The 20,419-nt window shown below is 42.5% G+C and overlaps 1 protein-coding gene across 1 annotated transcript in view; it reads left to right on the top strand.

The window, feature by feature from the left end:
* Window positions 1–1,376: 1,376 nt before the first annotated feature.
* Window positions 1,377–20,419, top strand: part of LOC143943357 (extracellular calcium-sensing receptor-like) — a 42,423-nt gene continuing 23,380 nt past the window's right edge. Inside the window, exons 1-2 of the mRNA XM_077465084.1 lie at window positions 1,377–1,665; window positions 17,137–17,979. Of these exons, the coding sequence (XP_077321210.1) occupies window positions 1,408–1,665; window positions 17,137–17,979 (1,101 nt within the window). The 5' untranslated portion in view covers window positions 1,377–1,407. The remainder of the gene's footprint in view (window positions 1,666–17,136; window positions 17,980–20,419) is intronic.

Raw genomic sequence — 20,419 nt, 5'->3', positions numbered from 1 at the left:
GCCGTGCTATTCTGCCGACGTACATCAGCGTGGGGCGTTCCTTAAGTGGTTAATCACGCCTATGCTAGACCTAAACTAATTGGGCAGGTACTGTCAGGGATTAAATGACCTGAAAGGGTAAAGGGGATGGAGGTAATTTGCAAGATGGATTGTGGGAGGCGCAGTCCTTGGGGTTGATCTTCTGCCTGCTATTGTTGGGGCCCTTTACCAAGCATTGGTGCCCTTAAGAAATAACTTTCCTTTTTTGTTGTCTGTGCCCCCGTTAAGGAGATTCACCATCTCTATTTGTCCTGTTTGCTGTTATCATTGAAAGAAAAAGAAAATGAATACTTTTTTGGGAGAAATCCAGATTTTTGTAGCGGGTGATCTTCCAATGGGGACACTAGGTCTGGTGACTTGGGAGTCTTCTGAACCAGCATGCAGTGAGATGTGAAGAGGTGCAATACCGTTTTAACACTGGAGGGCAAGGACCAGAGGTGGTGAAAGTTCAGTGTAACCACAGTTGGTAATGATGCCATATAAATTTTGCAGAAGTATGGTACAGGTTTGTTATAGGAGTGGTGTGGATTTGGTACAGTAAAGTGCCTACTCTCAGAGGCTCAGTTTCTACTAACAGTGTAAAGATGCCACTGATTTCTAGGCAATGGTAGTAGGCTCTAGCAGGGGAAGGGGCCCTTCTGTCTTGCCTGGCGATTTTGAAGTTCAGCTGTCTGAATCAGATGAATGCTCCTGTCTCCCTGTAGCAACCGAGCTAAGGACAACAGGTGAATGATGCTGTTGAATCTTTGGTGACTCCACAACCAACCTCTGGGTCATAACCAATTAGTTTGGCTTCATGCTCACAGCAAAGTGTACTGGAAACTGTGTATGCATGGACTTCCACAGGTTTTTCCTGAGCACACAATAAAAACCCCCTCCTGGCTCCTCCTGTTGCCCAGAGTCTATTGGAGCCTGTAGTTCAGAAAGTCAGTCATTCCATTACATGGCTGCTATCCTGGACTACGACTCCCAGGATTCCAAGCACTCTACAATAATAGTCTATGGGCTTGCCTGACTTTAGCTTTCCCCTGCTGACCGGAGGAGACTGGTGCAGCCCAATAATATCATCACAGTAGAGAGAGAAGGAGGCAGATAGAGGACAATATCGCCTCCAGCATGTTGAGTACAGAAGGGACAATTACCAAGTCTTGAGTTTGTTGCATTTATCATGGTTAGCATTAGCAAGACACAATAAGTTTGCATCTGAGTAACCCACACATTTGTCTTGAAATACTTTAACATTTTAAATAGTTATATTTCTAGAACTTGTTGATTATGTCTTTTAAAACGAAATAAAATATTTAATTTCTAACAGAAATATTTGTCCTTTTTAGATTTCATATAAGGTATTATCGTTATCTCCTAGCTATGGTGTATGCTATCTGGGAAATAAACAATTCGCCAAATATTTTGCCAAATATTACACTGGGTTTTGACCTGTATGATTCCTGCTATAACCAAGTTCTATCATTAAGGGAAACAACAAGGATATTATCAGGAAAAAACACTGCTGCACTAAATTTTAACTGTCACGCAAAGCGCATCCCAAGTGCTATAGTTGGTGACATGCCTTCTAAGGCCTCCATACCAATAGCCAGGATTCTTGGCCTATATAGATATCCTCAGGTAAGTCCATGCATAAACTTTACAAGCAGAAATGAAAAAAATACATGAAAAAATAAATGAATACAAGAAACCAAAAAGGAAAAGAGTGAGGCTAGCAAACAAAGTGTATACGAAATAACTAAAGAGATAAAAAACAATATACCAAAATAAATGGCTCACATTTTAACAGCACTCTACAATATGCACCTAATAGAATGTGACCATACCCCAGATATATAAACTGTGAAAGCTAATTTTGCAAAAATACCACTATACAGTAAAACCTTGGATGTATCCAAGGGGTCCTGGTGAGATACGTTACTCCAAAGTTCTGATGTTATATTTTGTAATCTGAACCAGGCTCCTTTATATATCTGAATACTTGAGAATTGTATGTTCTGTATTGTTTGACAAAATCTTTAATACATTCTTTATGGGGAAAAAAAATTATTTAGTTCCAGAAACAAGCTTGTAATCCAAAGCACTTGTATATCAAAGCGAATATCCTCATAAGAAATAGAAACTCAAATGATTTGTTCCACAACCATTTATTCATAGGTCCTTTAGTTTATAGTCCATATAAAAAGATTATAGCAATAGGTTGTGTAACCATAAAAATGTCCATCCACAAATAGCAGCCTCCACAAGGGTATTAGAAGCAGGAGCTACAAAGCACAAAAGAGAAGAGAGGCGCCTCTAAGTGTAGCTAAATGTTGTACTTTCATTAAATCTAACCATATTACTACACTTAGAGACGCCTCTCTTCTCTTTTATACTAAGTTGTGACATAACGCTACTTGTATATCAAGCCATCGCTTGTATATTAAGAAATGTATTAAAAAATGTTGCTTGTCTTGCAAAACGCTCTCTAACCAAGGTTTTACTGTACAGTAGTGCAAACAATAGTAAAAAATGTAACAAAGAATACAATTGAATGTTGTGTGTGATAAGACCCAATTCAATACATCCACTAAGTAACAAAACAAAGATGAATCAATTCCTTATGCAATGTATTCACAAAGATCAACTCAGCCGAAATGTGCCAGAAGAACTTTTCCTCCAATACTGAGCACACGGTGAGCTTCACCACATCCAAAAAACAGAGTTACAAAAACAGCTTCTTATAAAGCTTAACATGGTTTAATATTGATCATCTACTCTCGCCAATCACATTGACACAAAAGAAGTAGAAGAGTGGTGCCCATAGTATAGATTAAAGTAGATGTAAACCCTCACATATACCCAGATGATACACAGGGATGAAACAAATCTCCCTACATAATTTTTACATGTAAATCTGCTGTCTTCAGCTTTATATATCCTTTAGAAGGTGCACATCGTGTTACAGATTTTCTCTTCCTGTTCAGCACTGAAAGTGGATTATTGGCATACAGCCAAGGCAGCTAATTGGAGGAAAGCCCCCCTTCCCACATAGGCAAAGGAAGGAAGTAATGTGCAGAGCTCTGCTGTGAGGTAGCAAGCTGCCTGCTAATCTTTTTCAAATGTTTTTATTGAGATTTTTAGCAGAGTTAGTTACAACAAGGGTTACAAAAAAAATAATATATAGTAACAAAAGTAACATAACACAGTATAATGTAGTGACAAGGTTTTCTCAGCACAATATAGCATAGTAACAAATAGTCCACAATAAAGAATAAATTAGTATTCCCAAGTATCTAATAATCATAGTCATAAAGGGACTCGAACAAGAGTAAGTCTCTTAGAACTTGTATAAAAAAGTCTGTAATATAATTATTGTAAGATTTATAAATAGCGATATGGATAACGGCCACTTCTGGACCCCAAGACACCCCTCACAGGGATCTATCTGTGTCCTGGAGTACCTAGGCCAACATCCTAAAGGAAATTCAAACACAGTAGTTATCTTTTATGAAGGAAAATAAAGAACTATTCTTACTCCGCAGCTCAATTCAGATAAACAGACATGTAAGAAGGCCAGTATGGTGGCCTGAATTTATGGGAGGAGCCTGGGGGGTATTTAACCAGCCCACTCGCCTGTGGTCTTTGTCGGTTTCCTGTGCGCAATACTACGTCACTAGGCCGACTGCTCGAGTTTCGTTGCCATTTGGATAACTTCTCTCTACTAGAAGTCTCGTGGTTTTCGTTCCCGTTCGTGTTTTGTACAACGTCTCTGGCTCGACTGCCACAGGTAAGGGTCTCGATTGACCTTCCTTTACTAGAAACATTTCTATTTTTTGAGTATCATTAAACCCTGAAAATCTCGAGTCATTTGTTACGAAACCGGGTTGTTATCACTCAAAACGCACCATTTTCGCAGCGCCCTTCATTTCACGGGCCTCATTTCAGTAGAAATTGCTTGAACAAAAAACTGCACTATTTTCGTAACTTGTTATGTTGTCTGCCTCATCACCGTGTTCCACAGACAAATCGTTGCCAGTCGCATCACACGGCACAACGATTCGTACCTCTGCCACAGCTGGCTCACGTAGGTCATTTCATCATTTCACTCATTTCTGTCACACACTGCGCTCCGATTAGAATCCAGTCGCATCCGCTAAATGCGCCGATTCGTTCCGGTGTGCCCCTAGTTGCTCGGCCTCATTTCGGTACATGCTCCAGAGCCCACTCGTTGCTAATTGATCCGGGTCTCTGTCATGGGAATCATTTCACTGTCACCTATTACGTTCCGAATCGAAACCGGTCGCATTCTCAACGCACAGGTTCGATCGACGTGTCCCAGTTGCGTTGGCCTCATTTCAGTACATGCTCTAGAGCCTGCTCATTGATGGTCACAGGCTGCGTCCTCTCCGATTCGTAGCTCTATCATGGGAAACATTTCATTGTCACGTAGTGCGTTCAGTTCGAATCCGGTTGCATCCGTGTGCATCGATTCGTCTGGACGGCCCCAGGTATTTTTTCAGCCTCATTTCAGCGCATGCTCCAGAGACCGGTTCGGTTCCAGTCTCAGTTCGCGGCCGGCCGATCCAGGCCTCTGTCATGACAGAAGTTGTTCATTTCATTTCACTGTCACGCTCCGCGCTCCGGTTCGAATCCAGTCGCACCTTCACATGCACCGATTCATTCCGGTTCGCCCCAGGTTATTTTCCACATTTCAGTACATGCTCCAGAGTCCGCTTTGTTGTCAGTCGCACTTGCGACACGACCATTTCGTGCCTCTGTCATGGCAAATCATACTTCATTTCACTGTCACTTACAGCGCTCCGACTCGAATCCAGTAGCATCCATGATGCAGCGATTCGGTTCGGTGTGCCCCAGAGGGAACGGCCACATTTCACTTTCTCCACAGGTTGCCTTATTGTACGGTCACAATTACAGCACTTATTTACGCTCCCGCATTGGACACAGGTCATCCCACACTTTATCCTTTAAGCAAATGATACGTCGGATTGGGACAGCAAAAAAAAAAAAAAAAAAAAAGAAAATGATGAATAAATGGTGGTGATAATGAAAGGAATTATGACAAAACTGTCTACTCACCGGTGCACCTCGCTCGTATTAGCCAACCGTTTACGTCACTCTTCAGTTTACTTGTTAGGCTCCTCACCAGTTTGTCATCTGTTATTTCTCTCTCCAGGTCAGTCAAGTTCAGTAGGTCCACCCTGCACCAGCTTGGACGTTATCTTCTCAGGTAAAAAAAAAAAAAAAAGAGAGAGAGAGGGGAAGGCGTAAAAAATGCGACAGCAACCATGCTGCCATACATATATATATATATATATGTGAAGGCTCGTGACAATATATATATATATATGTATACACGTTCGCTCCCGCCTTGGCACTCAGCAACAGGTGGATTCGCTTGGTAAAATAGAGAAACAGTCTTGACTTATGTCACCCTCTATAGGTTTCGGTCGTCCATCCTTCGTCCCCAGAGAGATAGGACATCACTCCTAGGGCACGATTCACCTGGAGCCATGTCCCAAGTCGGCAGCGAAGACCTTACCGCCCCCTTGTCTCCTCGCCCGCCTTCAGTGAGCGACAGCATACAGTCCTACAGGGGTTGGACTATATCCAGGCTGACAGCAGAGCTGAGACGCAAGGGCATTCCCTTCCCCGCTACCGCTAGGAAGGCAGAGCTTTTCAGGCTCCTCTCTACGCCGCCAGCTACAGCCGGGCCCAGTACCCCACCTCAGGCTTCTCTCCAGTCAATCTCAGCGGCTATTTCTCAACTGCACTCAATGGTGTCGTCCTTAAACAACACGGTCACGGACGTCCAGACCAGAGTGACGCTTCTAGAGGCTCACCCAGCCACAACCACCCCTGTTCCAGTTTTAGTCCTGCTACCACTGCCGACAGGTAACGCAGGGACATGTCCTGTTGTCCACCCAGCACATCTGGTGCCGGCCGGCATAAGGAAGGACATCTTGGACGGCAAGGATATCAACCTTGCCTCCCTGCTTATCTCAGTCCACGACCTTGCAGAAAACAAGGCCTACACATGGGGGATACGTCTCCGTAGTCCTCAAAGCCAAGGATCCTAGGCTGAACCGCAAACCCTCCATCCCAGAGTTTGCCCTAGCCTTTGGGATGCTTAGAGACGTCATTTGTTCAGCATCCCCCGCCAGAAGGGAAGAGCTGGACTTGTACCTCCACACAGTGGTGGACCTAGGTTACAAATACGGAGGCTTCGCCTTCTACGATTACCATCGTTCCTTCTCCGCCAAAGTAGCCGCTAAACTGGCACAGTTCCAATCACTCACGGACTGGAGCCTTATGGACACCGAATTGTTCTGCCGGCATTTTGCTGGCCTTCGTTCACCTCTGTGTGCCATCTGCCAGTCCTCCACCCATACCGCCTCCTGGTGCGCCAACGTCACGGCTAGCCGCCCAGTAGAATTCCCCTCCACCTCCGGCACAGGCCAAGGCTCATCAGGCCCTACACCAAAGGCTCAAGTTTGGACGTTCGGGCCGAACCATGGGGGGTGCGGCCATTTGCAATAATTACAACTAGGGCTCATGTAATTTTAGCCAGTGCCGCCTATTGCACGTCTGTGTCGTATGTCACAGAGCACACCCCAGGAACCTGTGTGAGGTTAAAGCTCGCAAGGGCTCATGACTGAGCCGCATAGACGTCCTATGCTTGGGCTTCTACCTCACCATGCACCCCACTCCTTCACTAGCCACCGAGTGCGGAAACCTCCGCTCAGCAGCTTCCGACGACCAGGCCATTAACCAGTTGCTGCAAACCAAGGTGGAACAAGGCTTTGTCATAGGCCCCTTCACACAGCCCCCCTTCAATATGTGGAGAGTTAGCCCTATTGGGCTTGTCAAGGGCAAGTTTTCAAATAAAAATCGTTTGGTGTACGACCTGTCTGCGCCTCATTCTTCCCACATTCCCAGCCTAAATTCCCTGATTGCTTCAGAAGAATTTTCATTAGAATACGCCTCTGTGGACATGGCGATTCAGGCCATCCTTGAAGTAGGCACAGGTGCGTGGCTGTCCAAAGCCGACACATCCGATGCCTTTAAACTGTTGCCTATTCACCCATCCCTCTGGTGCTGGCACGGCATTAAATGGAGAGACCAATATTATTTTGCCACTAAATTAGCATTTGGCTCCAAGAGCAGCCCCTGGCTGTTCGACACGTTCGCACAGTCGCTTGGATCCTTCGGCACAAGGCCTGTTGTCAGCAAGTTATCCATTACCTGGATGACTTTCTATTGATTGAACAGCCGGGCATACCTCCAAGGGACCTTGGTAAGTTAAGGACCGTCTTTGGGAATCTCAACGTCCCCATCGCCGAACATAAGGTTGACGGGCCCGCACAATTTATCACCTTCCTCGGAGTCAATCTCGACACCAGCACCATGCAGGCCAGCCTGCCCCTCGACAAACTGACCCGCATCAGGGCAGTCCTCCACGAATTCACCTGCACCAGGGGATGTACAAAGAGGCAGCTACAGGCGCTATTAGGCATGCTCAACTTTGCCATGCGAATAATTCCACAAGGTCGCTCCTTTATCTCACGCCTGTTGGTCTGCCTTTCTCAGGCACAAGACCCGGATCAAGTCCTTAGCCTGGACATCGCAGCCATAGCAGACTTATCAATGTGGGACGAGTTCCTGTCCACCTGGAACGGTATCTCCCTGTTCATCCCGTCCATCTCACCTCTCTCGCCACAGGTAGTAACAGATGCCGCAGCCTCCACAGGATTTACGGCTATTTTTGGCCACCATTGGTTCGCCGGACCCTGGCCTTCTCAAATACTCTTGATCCCTGGGTTTAGTCAGTCTTCATCCCTTTTCGAGCTCTACCCCATTGTAGCAGCCGCCCAGCTCTGGGGTCATACCTGGACAGGACAAACCGTAGGTTTTACCACTGATAACCAGGCCACAGCCGAAATTATCAACAAAGGCAGGTCTAAGTCTCTCTCCGTGATGTCCTTCCTTCGCAGGCTGGTGCACCTGTCTCTGCGACATCAGTTTAATGTATACTGCTCGTTTATCCCAGGAAAGTACAACCTTGCAGCTGATGCACTGTCTCGTTTTAATCTCCTGTCCTTCTTCCGGCAGGTTCCCGGAGCAGATACGGTGTCAGCTCCTATCCCACATTGGTCTCAGTTGACCCTGGACTAGAGCCGCATCTACATGGAGCCACTCGGCTCATCAACCGATCACTCGCAGACAACACTCTGAAAGCCTACCAGGTAGCCTGGAAAGCGTTCAATACATTTCTGGTTGCCTCCTCAGTAGGCACCCCAACAGATGCCAGGCATATACTAGCCTTCACCTCGTACTGCCATAGTCAACTGGCCTTGTCCTTCAACACCATCCAGTTATACTTAGCTGGCATACAGCACTACCTCTCATTACAGGATCCTACCAAACCATCCATCTTCTCGTCTCACGCTATCCGAGCCGTCCTGCGCGGCATTCAGAAACAACAACCACCAGACAAGGTCAAACGGCTCCCCATCACCAGTTCCATCTTCAGAGACATGTCCACCATGCTTATCAGCTACCCCTTCGGTGTTCTCCCCAGTCTGGTCATACAGGCGGCCATTTATCTAGCCTACTATGGCTTTCTACGGCCCAGCGAGTTCACCCATAACAGCACACACAGTCCAGTCCTTCGCAGACGTCATCTGATCCGTCACCAGGACCACTTCATTCTCCACCTCTCGGTAACCAAGACTCAGCAGGCAGGCACCGGCGTAGATATCCACCTCTACAAAACCAACAATGCCTGGTGCCCGGTCGCTGTACTTTCGCAGTTACTCTCTCTACTACCCGAGCTCCCGGACTCTAGTCCTCTGTTGCCCTTCCCGGTCAAACCATTAACGAACCGCCAGTTCATTAAGCATGTAAGGATTCTCCTCCGCAATTTGCTCCTCAATCCCGGTGAGTACTCCGGCCATTCCTTCCGCATCGGAGCAGCTTCATCCGCTTCCCTGCATGGGGTCCCGGACCACGTCATCAAAAGATTGGGCAGGTGGAAATCGGCCTGCTTCGCTCGATGCATCCCTAACCCACAGGTAGAAATGTCTTGGGCATTCACCCAACTGGCTCAATAAAGATAAAGCTGAAAACAATAAAAATCTCTTACCCCTACCTAAGTGTTTTTGCCCCCTTATTTTGGTATACCATCCATTAGACCAGGGCACACTTTCAGGTCCATTTCATATAGGGTATCTTATGATAAACTAGTATTGTTCAGATACGTATCGGCCATAGGGCTTCGGCCATAAGTAAGAAGGTCAGTATGGTGGCCTGAATTTATGGGAGGAGCCCGGGGGGTATTTAACCAGCCCACTCGCCTGTGGTCTTTGTCGGTTTCCTGTGCGCAATACCCACCCTCCCATCCCCTTTTTAGGGCATTTCTCAAAACATTTCTCTTCAAACTCATTCATTTCTAATCATTGGGTATGCCCCCTTATTTTGGTATACCGTCCATTAGACCAAGGCACACTTTCAGGTCCATTTCATATAGGGTATCTTATGATAAACTAGTATTGTTCAGATACGTATCGGCCATAGGGCTTCGGCCATAAGTGATATATTTGTCATTTTGCTACGAAATAATTTTTAAAGCCATCCAAAAAATATTAAAATGCACAGGAGTTCTTTCTTCAATCTGATTAAAGAATCAGCATTATCTAAATTGTGGAAGTATAATTTTTGTACCATGTACTCCAAGGTTCCCATAGTTGTTGTTCCTTAATATATAGGGATTTGTCATTAGGAAATAACAATTCGTAGGAGTGGTGGAGTTGGGTTAATTCTATAACTTCTGTCATAGTAGGAAGAGAGTCAGTTTTCCATTTTCTAGTTATGGATAGTCTCGCAGCTAAAAGTATATGTGTTACTACTTTACGATATTGTTTGGGAATCGTATGTAAATTCATATTCAGAATGGCTAGTTCTGGTGAAAGTTGAAGGACAATACCTGTTACGGAAGTGAGTAAATGGGAGATTGCCTGCCAGTAGTTATGTAAGCTTGGGCAGTCCCACATAATATGAAATAGGGTCCCCAATTGGGTACAATTTCTCCAGCAATTAGGTGACGAGTTCCCCTTGAATTTTGCTAGGATTTCCCCTAGGATTTTTGCTTTGGAGTCAGGTATTGTCTTTGAACATTTTTTTGTGCCAATTTCCATAGTGTAAAACATGCAGTGGCCCTATATACCTATGCTTCGTAGGGAAGCCATCCATTGTTTAATTGAAAAGTCTTGCCCCAAATCTTGTTCCCATTTAAGGAAGGAAGGTAGTTTGCTGGGTATGTTTTTTCCCCTAGAATTGGGTATATTGTAGCTACTCCTTTCTGTGAGGTGGCATGGTTATTGAGGAAAGACCATATTTTAACCAGGATTGAAGCTCTGAGTTGTGGATTGTGTAGCAGACACTTTTCTATTTAAATATATGTAGATCGCTCAGATTTTGGAAGCTGTAATTCATTACTTAACTGAGAAAAATAATTTAATTAGCCCTGTTGGAAGAAGGAACCAAGTTTGATATCCCGACCCAAATTCCAGTCGTGTATTTGTACGCCAGGAATTAATGTTGGTATGATTGTTAGAGGAGGGTTTAACACCGTGATTGGAGTTTTTTCCCATTTGTATGTGATGATTCTCTGCCAAGAGTGTAGCGTCGCTTTCACCGTTGGTGGGTATTGAGCTGTAATTGTGGACTTAATTTTCCTACTAAGTAACCAGAATTGCATATTAGGCTGTCGCGTGATGTCTTTCTCAATTTGTCCCCATAAAGTTTTAGGAGTAGGCAAGAACCATTCTTGCAATTGGGTCAAAAGAGTTGCGTCATAATAATCCTGTAGATCAGGTACGGCCGCACCACCTATATTTCTATGTTTAATTAGTATATGGTATGCGCAGCAGGATTTTTTGCCATTCCATAGATATTTTCCCAAACTGCTTTGTAAGGATTTAAAGTAATATTTAGGGATACATATTAGAAGGGACCTGAGTTGATATAATAATTTTGGTAAGGTCATCATTTTGAAAGCTGCCAGGCGACCAGCCCATGTAAATTCGAATTTACTAAGTGTTGTCAGATCTGTTTCAAAATGTTTCTTAAATGGTAAAAAGTTTGTTTTAAATAACTGTTTTGTTTTGTTAGTGAGAGTGATTCCTAAGTAAGAAATCCCCTCGTCTTTCCAGTGGTAGGGGTATTTATTAGACAATAACTGCCTGGTTGTGTTATCTAATCCTAGGTCTAAAATATGGGACTTGGTTTCATTGATTTTATAATATGATGCTGCTCCAAATGTCGTTAGTATATTTTGGAGATTTGGGAGAGATGAAATAGGATCAGACACTATAAGCACTATGTCATCTGCGAACAGACTTATTTTATTATCTATTTGCCCAATTTTTATACCAGATAGTTTTGTGTCAGATCGTATACGTTCTGCTAGAGGTTCGATGGCTAAATTAAATATTAAAGGAGATAAGGGGCAACCTTGTCGTGTTCCATTTGAGATGCCAAAGGGCCTAGACATCATATCATTTGTGTATACTCTCGCTGAGGGGTTTTTATACAGTGCAAAAATTGCCGATAAAATATTTCTATGAAAGCCGAATTTTAAAAGCACTGACTGTAAATAGCCCCAATGGACCCTATCAAACGCCTTCTCTGCATCCAAATAAAGGAGCAGAGAAGGCGTTTGATGTCTCTCAGTGAAGTGTATAATATCAATCAGACGTCTTGTTGCATCTGAAGATTGTCGACCTTTAGTAAAGCCAGATTGATCTTTGTGAATGAGGTATGGTATGTAGTTCATCAGTCGATTCGCTATTGCTTTGGTGTATATTTTGATGTCAATGTTCAATAATGAAATCGGTCTGAAATTTTGGGGAGCGTTGGGATCTTTGCCTGGTTTTGGCAGTGTTATGATCAAGGCCTGAAGCATCTCAGCCGGAAATTCTGATTTGGATGCCGCTTCGTTAAAAAGTGAGCATAAGTGGGGAGTCAGTATATCTCAAAGTAATTTATAGTATTCTCCTATCATTCCATCTGGGCCCGGAGATTTATTGTTGGGCAGGGAGTCTATAGTTCTAGCAATTTCTTCCACTGAAAATGGGACATTAAGATCAGAGATTTGATCAGTAGTTAATGATGGGAGACTAATAGTATCTAAGAAATCACTTATTATCTTTGGGGTAGGTGTGGGAGTTTGAGAATCATCTTTAAGATTGTAAAGGGAGCTATAATAACAGCTAAATGCATTCGCTATGTCTTGGGGGTCTTGCAATTTTTCTCTAGTAATAGGGTGGTATAGATATGGAATCTTTGATTTGGAATATCTGCCTTTGATCCGAAGTGCCATGTTTTTTTCCTGCTTTGTTGCTAGTATGGTAATATTTAGCTTTAAGTTTTCTAGTATGTTTTTCAAATGTATCCAATAAAGTCGTTCTGAGTTCCTGTCGTAATATTTGTAGTTTAGTTTTCAGTTGTTGTGATGGGTGAGATTGGTTTTGGGAATCTAATGTTTTAATGTCAGCAGTAAGTTTCTCAATAAGTTTCGTTTTATTTTTCCTGAATTGAGCATTCAGTTGCATTAGGATTCCCCTACTAAATGCTTTATGAGCACCCCATAGGGTGGCGGAGTCTGACACCGATCCCACATTATATTTAAAGAATTCAGTTATCTGGTTTTGTATAGCTGTAGCATATGTAGAAAATGGGTTGTTTGAGAGTGTTTAGGTAGAATAGTCATACTAATTGGGGCATGATCAGTCCAAGTGATGGGTGCAATGTCAGACTCCCTCACCCGCTGTAATAACCACTTATCCGTAAAAATATAATCGATACGAGTATAGGTATTATGTACCAGGGAATGATATGTGTATTCACAATCTCCAGGATGATGGCATCTCCATACATCACAGAGATCGCTTTTATTCAAAAAAAATTTAAGTGCACAGTTGGTTCTGGTTTTGGGATTAGAAGTGTCTAGTTCTTGTTCATGTATTGTGTTGAAGTCTCCACAAATTAAGGCACCTTTTCGGCATTTACCTATTTTTCTCATCAGGCCATTCAGAAAATGGGATTGCCTTTTATTAGGCGCATACACATTTACCAATGTAGTAAGTGTATTATCAATGGTACATATTAATATGAGGTATCGTCCATTGGTATCTACAATGGATTCATGTAATTGAAAATTAACTGAATGATGTATGGCAATAAGTACTCCTCTTTTTTTCTGTTGGCCTGAGGCTGTAAATATGTGAGGAAAGTTCTTATGGGTGCAAGTGGGAATAGCGCCTGTTTTGAAATGGGTTTCTTGTATACACAATATTTGACATCGCTGGGTGTTAGCCATTTGCCACATCGACGATCTTTTTGCTGGATGGTTAAGACCATTAGTATTTAAAGATATTAACTTTATACTCATAAAAGGATATTAATAAGATAGAAAAAGTAAGTACATACTAGCCTGATAATAGCTTTTAACTCTACTTCCATGTGAACAATCTGTAGTCTGAAATGACTATGAATGTCCAAAAATTTAGTGACTGAAAAGTTTTGATTCAAATTTTGTAGGTTCACAACATACCTGTCTCTTTGAACGCTATGAGTTGTGTATAGGATACTGTGAGGAAAAAAATAAAAGTAAAAACACAAACAAAAATATAACCAAACATTAAACTTAACTTGCAGTGGTAAACATTTCAATGCATACTGCAACATTAGAATGGGGAATTAGTTCAAAGGTCAGCTGTTCCAAAGATTTAGTATCGCACGGCACGGCGGGCAAGCTGATAGATCGGTTTCCTATAGATAGGATTGTATTTTAACCGGATCTAGTCAATCAAAGCTAATTCCATTGTTGCGTAAGTTTCTCCAGATTCTTCTTAGCTCCGATAGGTGGAGTTGGTTCGGGGATAATACCCCATGTGTGAAGTAACTTAATGCCTTGTTCCACAGAAGTGATTGTATGGTAGGTGTCGTTCTTCTGTATCAGTAGTTTAGATGGTTGTTTCCAACGGTATTCAATTTTATGATTACGCAGAGCTTTTGTAATCGTGGAAAGTTGTCTTCTCATATCTAGAGTATGTTTAGACAAGTCAGCATAAATCTGGATTGTATTATATGGTTGTGGAAGTTGTCCTAGATGTCACACTTTATATAGGATTTGTTCTTTAACATGGTAGAAGTGTACTCTAAGTAGTACATCACGTGGTATCTGTGGAGGGAGAAATGACGGTTTCGGAATCCGATGGATACGATCAATTGTGAGCTCTAAGGCTGGTATAGCTGGCAGCAAGTTGGAAAATAAGTCAGTGGCATATTTTTTAAGATCAGACTGCTGTATATTTTCAGGGATACCCCTGATTTTGAGATTGTTCTTCCTTGAGCGGTCTTCTAAATCTGCGATTTTAAATTTAAGCCACTCTTTTTCAGCTTTATTTTCTTCATGAGCATCTATTAATTCATTAATAGTATTGGTCATGTCTCCCATAGAGTTCTCAATAGTGTGTACTCTTTCACCTAAGGAGTTAGCTGCCTGCTAATATATTTGTAGCAACCTCCCACGACACAAACTTCAGACTGCTTTTATCTCCCGTCTCTGAGAACTTGTCCAAATTTACCAGGCTGATAACAGAACTACGGGACAAAAGAAACACACGGGACTCAGTGCTTCGGAAGGAAATCAGAAAACACTACAGATATATGTGCCCAGTTCAAATTTCATGAATCGGGTTTACATCCACTTTAAGTTATTTAAAATCAACATTTAAAAACAAAATGTGTACTTACTTTACACATGTGCTTTAACCACTTGAGGTCATAGCCATAGCCGAATGACAGCTACAGCGCGAACCTCAATTTCCAGGAGGCCATCATAGGATGTCCTCCTATGTACACACTCCCTGATCACCGAGTCACTGAGACTTGGCTGATCACCGATCCGGTCCCGGCCCCTTACCATGTGATCAGCTGTCAGCCAATGACAGCTGATCACATGATGTAAACAAAAGTTTGGTGATCGTGATCGTTTTTTTTCTCCTCACGCTGTCAGACAATCAACGGCCTATGTTAAAGGGACATCTGCCTCCTCTGTGCCATTCAGTACCCCCTGCCAGTGCCACCTGTCATTGTCTCCTGCCAGTGCCCACCAGTGCCACCTATAAATGCCCACAAGTGCCACCTATCAATGCCAACCAGTGGTGCTAATCAGTGCAACCTAGCAGTGCTGCCTATCAGTGTAAGTAATCAGTGCCCATCACTGACACCCATCGGTGCCCATCACTGCCGTCTCATTAGTGTACATCAATGAAGGAGAAAAATTACCTGTTTGCAAAATGTTATAACAAAAAAAATAAAAAAAATATAAAACATTTTTTTTTTAATTTGGTTCTTTTTAAAAAAAAATGTAACAAAAAAATAAAAATACCACCAAAAGAAAGCTCTATTTGTGGGAAAAAAATGATAAAAATTTAATTTGGGTACAGTGTAGCATGACCGCGCAATTGTCATTCAAAGTATGACAGCGCTGAAAGCTGAAAATTGGTCTGGACAGGAGAGGGGTTCAAGTGCCCAGTAAGCAAGTGGTTAAGCATTATGTGTGACCGCATGTGAAACTGACCCCCTGCCAACTCCCTTGCTCGTGCCCCAACTAGCATCACAAAAAGTGTAACTTTTTCGGTCGCAGGATCTGCTTCACAAGCTGTCAGGCACGCCATGGTTATGCATCTGTGTTGAGGGAGGGCTGAATATCTGATGAAACAGCACTTCCCAGAACCAGGCTTCAACCATATAAAAAGGTACCAGAGTGCCCCACTTCTACGTCTTACACAAGATGGGTGAACAAATGTGCTTTGCTTAGAGAAAGACAAAATACTTTACTTTCAATCTATTCTGATGCCTTATGCAGCAATTTAGCCCCTTAGGTACAGTATATACAGGAGACAGGATAATGTAATTCAAAAAGATCAACACATATTACTCACAATTGTAGCTCTTTTTATTCCAAAGCTTGCAATAATTACAATTACAAGCAACAGAACATTTCCCAGCATTTACCAGCTAGCCTGCAAAAAAAGAAAAACCCTGTCTAACAATTCACGTTAAAAACAGACAACGCATTTCTGCATATTGCAATTCAAACTCTATATTTGAGAGTATATATGGCATATATAGCAGAGGATAAATTAAGGGCAAGTTTTCCTGGAGGGAAACCATTCCTCCTTAAAGGCACAGGGACACTTTGATTACCCAGCTAAAGACATCTACTGTGTCCCCACACCAAATCCAGCAAACAAGCTGTACAGATAAATTGCAACCACCCCCATCTATAACTAGTCATTGCAGTAAGGTGCACATGGAAGGGCTTTGCACATCACAAACAATAGAAATGTTCCCAGCACCCTTACCAGCAAGCGTGCAAAAAAACAAACAAATGGACCTGTCTAAGCCCCGTACACATGGTCGGACATTCTGACAACAAAATCCGTCGGATGTTTTCTGACGGATTTTGTCCAAAACTGGTGTTGCATACACACGGTAGGACAAAGTTGTCGGAAAATCCGATGACGTGATGACGTCATTCGTTAGGACGGGACTACGTTCGGCTAGTAGCCAATAGCTTTGGTCTCGTAATTTGATCTGAGCATGCGTGGCACTTTGTCCGATCGGAATTCTCTAGAGACGATCAGACAAGGTCCGATCAGATCATGTTGTCGGAAAATATTATAGCCAAGCTCTCAAACTTTGTCCATCGGATATTCCTACAGAAACACTCCGATGGAGCCCATACACTGTTGGATTATCCGACAACACGGTCCGATCGGACATTTTCCATCGGAATATCTGACCGTGTGTACAAGGGCTTATAATTCTGTTAAATAATATTAACAACACATATCCGTGCAATAGCAACTTTGCTCTTTAAATCATTGCAACGTTTCAGGTCTGACCCTTTATCAAGCCAAAGCATGAGTCAGCTATTACACAAAAACTTTGCGAAGCTTTATTTTATTGTATATACATTTATATGCATCATATTTTAACGTCTTCCTCTCTAATTAGATAAGCTATGCATCAGCACACCCAAGCCTGAGTGACAAGGTACAGTTCCCATCTTTCCTAAGAACAATTCCCAATGATAATTATGAAGTTCTTGAAATTGCTAATTTGGTGAATTACTTTAACTGGACATGGGTTGGAATCATAACTACAGATAATGAATTAGGTAGATCAGGCTCTCAACTCCTCACTAAAGAGATAGAACATAATGGAGGCTGCGTTGCATTCCTTGAAATTCTACCTATCTACAACTCTATGGAATCAGTGAACCGAATCATTGATGTTATCAAGAAGTCAAAAGCCACGGTCATTGTTGTATACTCGACCATGGAGAATCTTATTCCTTTAATGGAGGAAGCTTCCTTTCAAAATGTTACAGATAAAGTGTGGCTTGGCTGCGGAAGTTGGTCAATAACTTCAGACTTTCCTCGCCCAGACATCTTAACAACTTTAAATGGCAGTCTAGGCGTGGCACCATCAAGTGGAAAAATTCCGGGTTTTAAAGAATTTCTTTACAGTATACATCCAACCAAATATCCAGATGACATCTTTATTAAAACATTCTGGGAGAACGCTTTTGGTTGTGCTTGGGCTCCATACTATCCTAATAATAATACATATTCAAACACATCTTCAGATGGAAGGCATTGGTGCACAGGTGAAGAAAGATTAGACAGCATTGATCCCAATATATATGATGTTTTCAACTTTAGATACACTTACAAAACTCATAATGCAGTGTTTGCCATTGCTCATGCTCTACATGAAATGCAATCCTGTGTACCAGAACGAGGACCCTTTGTGAATGGATCCTGTGCAAGTATTTTCTCACATAAACCCTGGCAGGTATGTTATACCTTGTTTAAAATTAACAGGAAATGGATTCTGTTAGTCTTGTTTCTAGTATGTTAAATGTGTCATGGTGACTTTATGAATTGGACTTTTATAGTAAAGTAAGCCCATTCAATCAAAGAAGAAAACATTACTTTCTTACCTTGCTTTTTTATCATAGGCTTACTTTAATCCATCCAAAGGCATGACTAAATATCAAATAGTAGTCAGGACAGTATGCCAGACTGTTTATACCTTGTTATCAAATCAATCAGTGCCGGTAGATCCTCCTATCGCCCAAGCTTAATAGCATTCACTGCCCAAATGTCCCATTACCCGTGCAGTACATGTGAAGAGTTTTATGGATTTTAAGCCGAAAACTTCCTAAATTCAACATTTCTTTAGGAATTTCTATTTAGGCTAGCAGCGTTGAAAAGAAGACAATTCTGGCACCTTTTATGCTCCATCTGGAAAAACACATAAAAATCTAGCAATTGGAAATAAATAATATACTATACAGCCTTTATACCTTTCTAGATAGCGTGAAGGTGTTGTAAATGAAATATAAAATAAGTCTTACTTGTTGCTAGCTATGATTTCAATATATTTAAAGGTTGACATTCGCCCACTCCTTCAAATCATCAGATGCTCAGATCTCTGCTTCCACTCTTACGCTGACGACACGCAACTTTATTTCCGGATCAATGGAAAAAAAGATCACCAACAACAACTTGAAAACTGCCTCAAATCAATAGAGGACTGGATGACCACCAACTCCCTTCAGCTGAACCAATCAAAGACAGAGCTTCTTATCTTACACCCAAATCATAAGCCCGCAACCAAAACCTCCTGGTCTCCACCAACCGTCTTTGGGCAGACTATTTCCCCAAAGACCAAAGCGAAGAGTCTCGGGGTTATTTTAGACGCACAAATGTCAATGGATGCGCAAATAGGATCTGTAGTCAGTGGATCTCACCATCTGCTGCGCATGCTTCGCAGACTCATCCCTTTTATCCCAAAGAATGACAAAGCAGTGGTAGTTGGAACAATCATTAATTCACGACTGGACTACGCAAACTCGCTTTACATAGGATTACCACAATATCAACTTGCGCGATTACAACTGATCCAAAACACGGCGGCAAGGCTGATAACAGGAAAAAAACCCTGGGAATCCATCTCTCCTTCGCTGAGGAGCTTACATTGGCTAACCGTAAAAAATCGGATCACGTTCAAGACCCTTTGCCTCACCCACAAATGCGTGCATAGAGAAGCTCCGCCATACCTAATGGAGAAAATAAATCATTACACACCAAACCGCAGTCTTCGATCAGCCAACAAAAACCTCCTCCTCATGCCCAAAGCCCGGTATAAATCCAAGGGTGATCGGAGATTCGCTGTCCAAGGGCCTCGGCTATGGAATGCTCTACCAATCAACATCCGCCTGGAAGAAAATCACCTGGCTTTTAGGAAAAAAACTCAAGACCTTCCTCTTTTAGCAGATGATCAAAGCTCGCCCCAGCTCCTAGAGGCGATTCAGTTTGCATTGTGCGCTATACAAGTATTTCATTCATTCATTCATTCAATAGAAAAAAAGAGGGATAATGGCGCAAGGTATGACCAGACATTTAAAACAGCAATCAATTATACAAAATCACATAGTAAATTTCTGGGAACAACAATTAAAATGAAAAGTGGTATTATAAACACATATAAATGTGATATATATATAGTATGGAAAAATATATATACACATATACTTTAAGATGAGTCCCAACAATGAGTTAATAAGAACTGGATAATGATGATGGTAATACTGATAATAAAAATGATAGGCACCAGCGGCAGCTCCCTTTGGAGTAGAAGCAGTACTCTAGAAGACAATGAAAAAGGAAACAAGGTGCGCCAATCTAAGTGCAGTATCAAAAACTTTAAATGGAATATAAATGAAAAGGAGGTGACCAAATGGCTACTCACAAATTCTCAATGAGAGTAAGGCATATAGACACATAAGTGATGTCCATTTTAAAACCAGATTTCAGTGGCGCGTCCTAGCAGTGTTTGACAAGGGCTATCCAGATGATGATGGAAGGACCACCGGCCGCCTTCCTTGTTCCATCATCATCCGGACAGCCCTTGTCAAACACCGCTAATCCGCCCCACTGAGACCAGCCGCTGGTTTCAAAATGGACATCACTTATGTGTCTACATGCCTTACTTTCATTGAGAATTTGTGAGTAGCCATTTTGCCACCTACTTTTCATGGACTGCCCCCCGCCCCAAAGCACCTTGTCCCCATGTTGATGGGGACAAGGGCCTCTTCCCCACAACCCTGGCCAGTGGTAGTGGGAGTCTGCGGGCGTAGGGCTTATCAAGATCTGGAAGCTCTCTTTAGCAAGGGGCCCCCAGATACCACCCCTATGTGAATGAGTATGAGATACATTGTACCCCTACC

This window comes from Lithobates pipiens, unplaced genomic scaffold (assembly GCF_037356315.1).
Source record: "Lithobates pipiens isolate NorthernLeopardFrog02 unplaced genomic scaffold, aLitPip1_a1.2 Scaffold_30, whole genome shotgun sequence".
In the NCBI taxonomy this organism is placed as follows: domain Eukaryota; kingdom Metazoa; phylum Chordata; class Amphibia; order Anura; family Ranidae; genus Lithobates; species Lithobates pipiens.
Note: the sequence above shows the minus strand (reverse complement) of the source record. Positions and strands in the feature narration are given on the sequence as shown.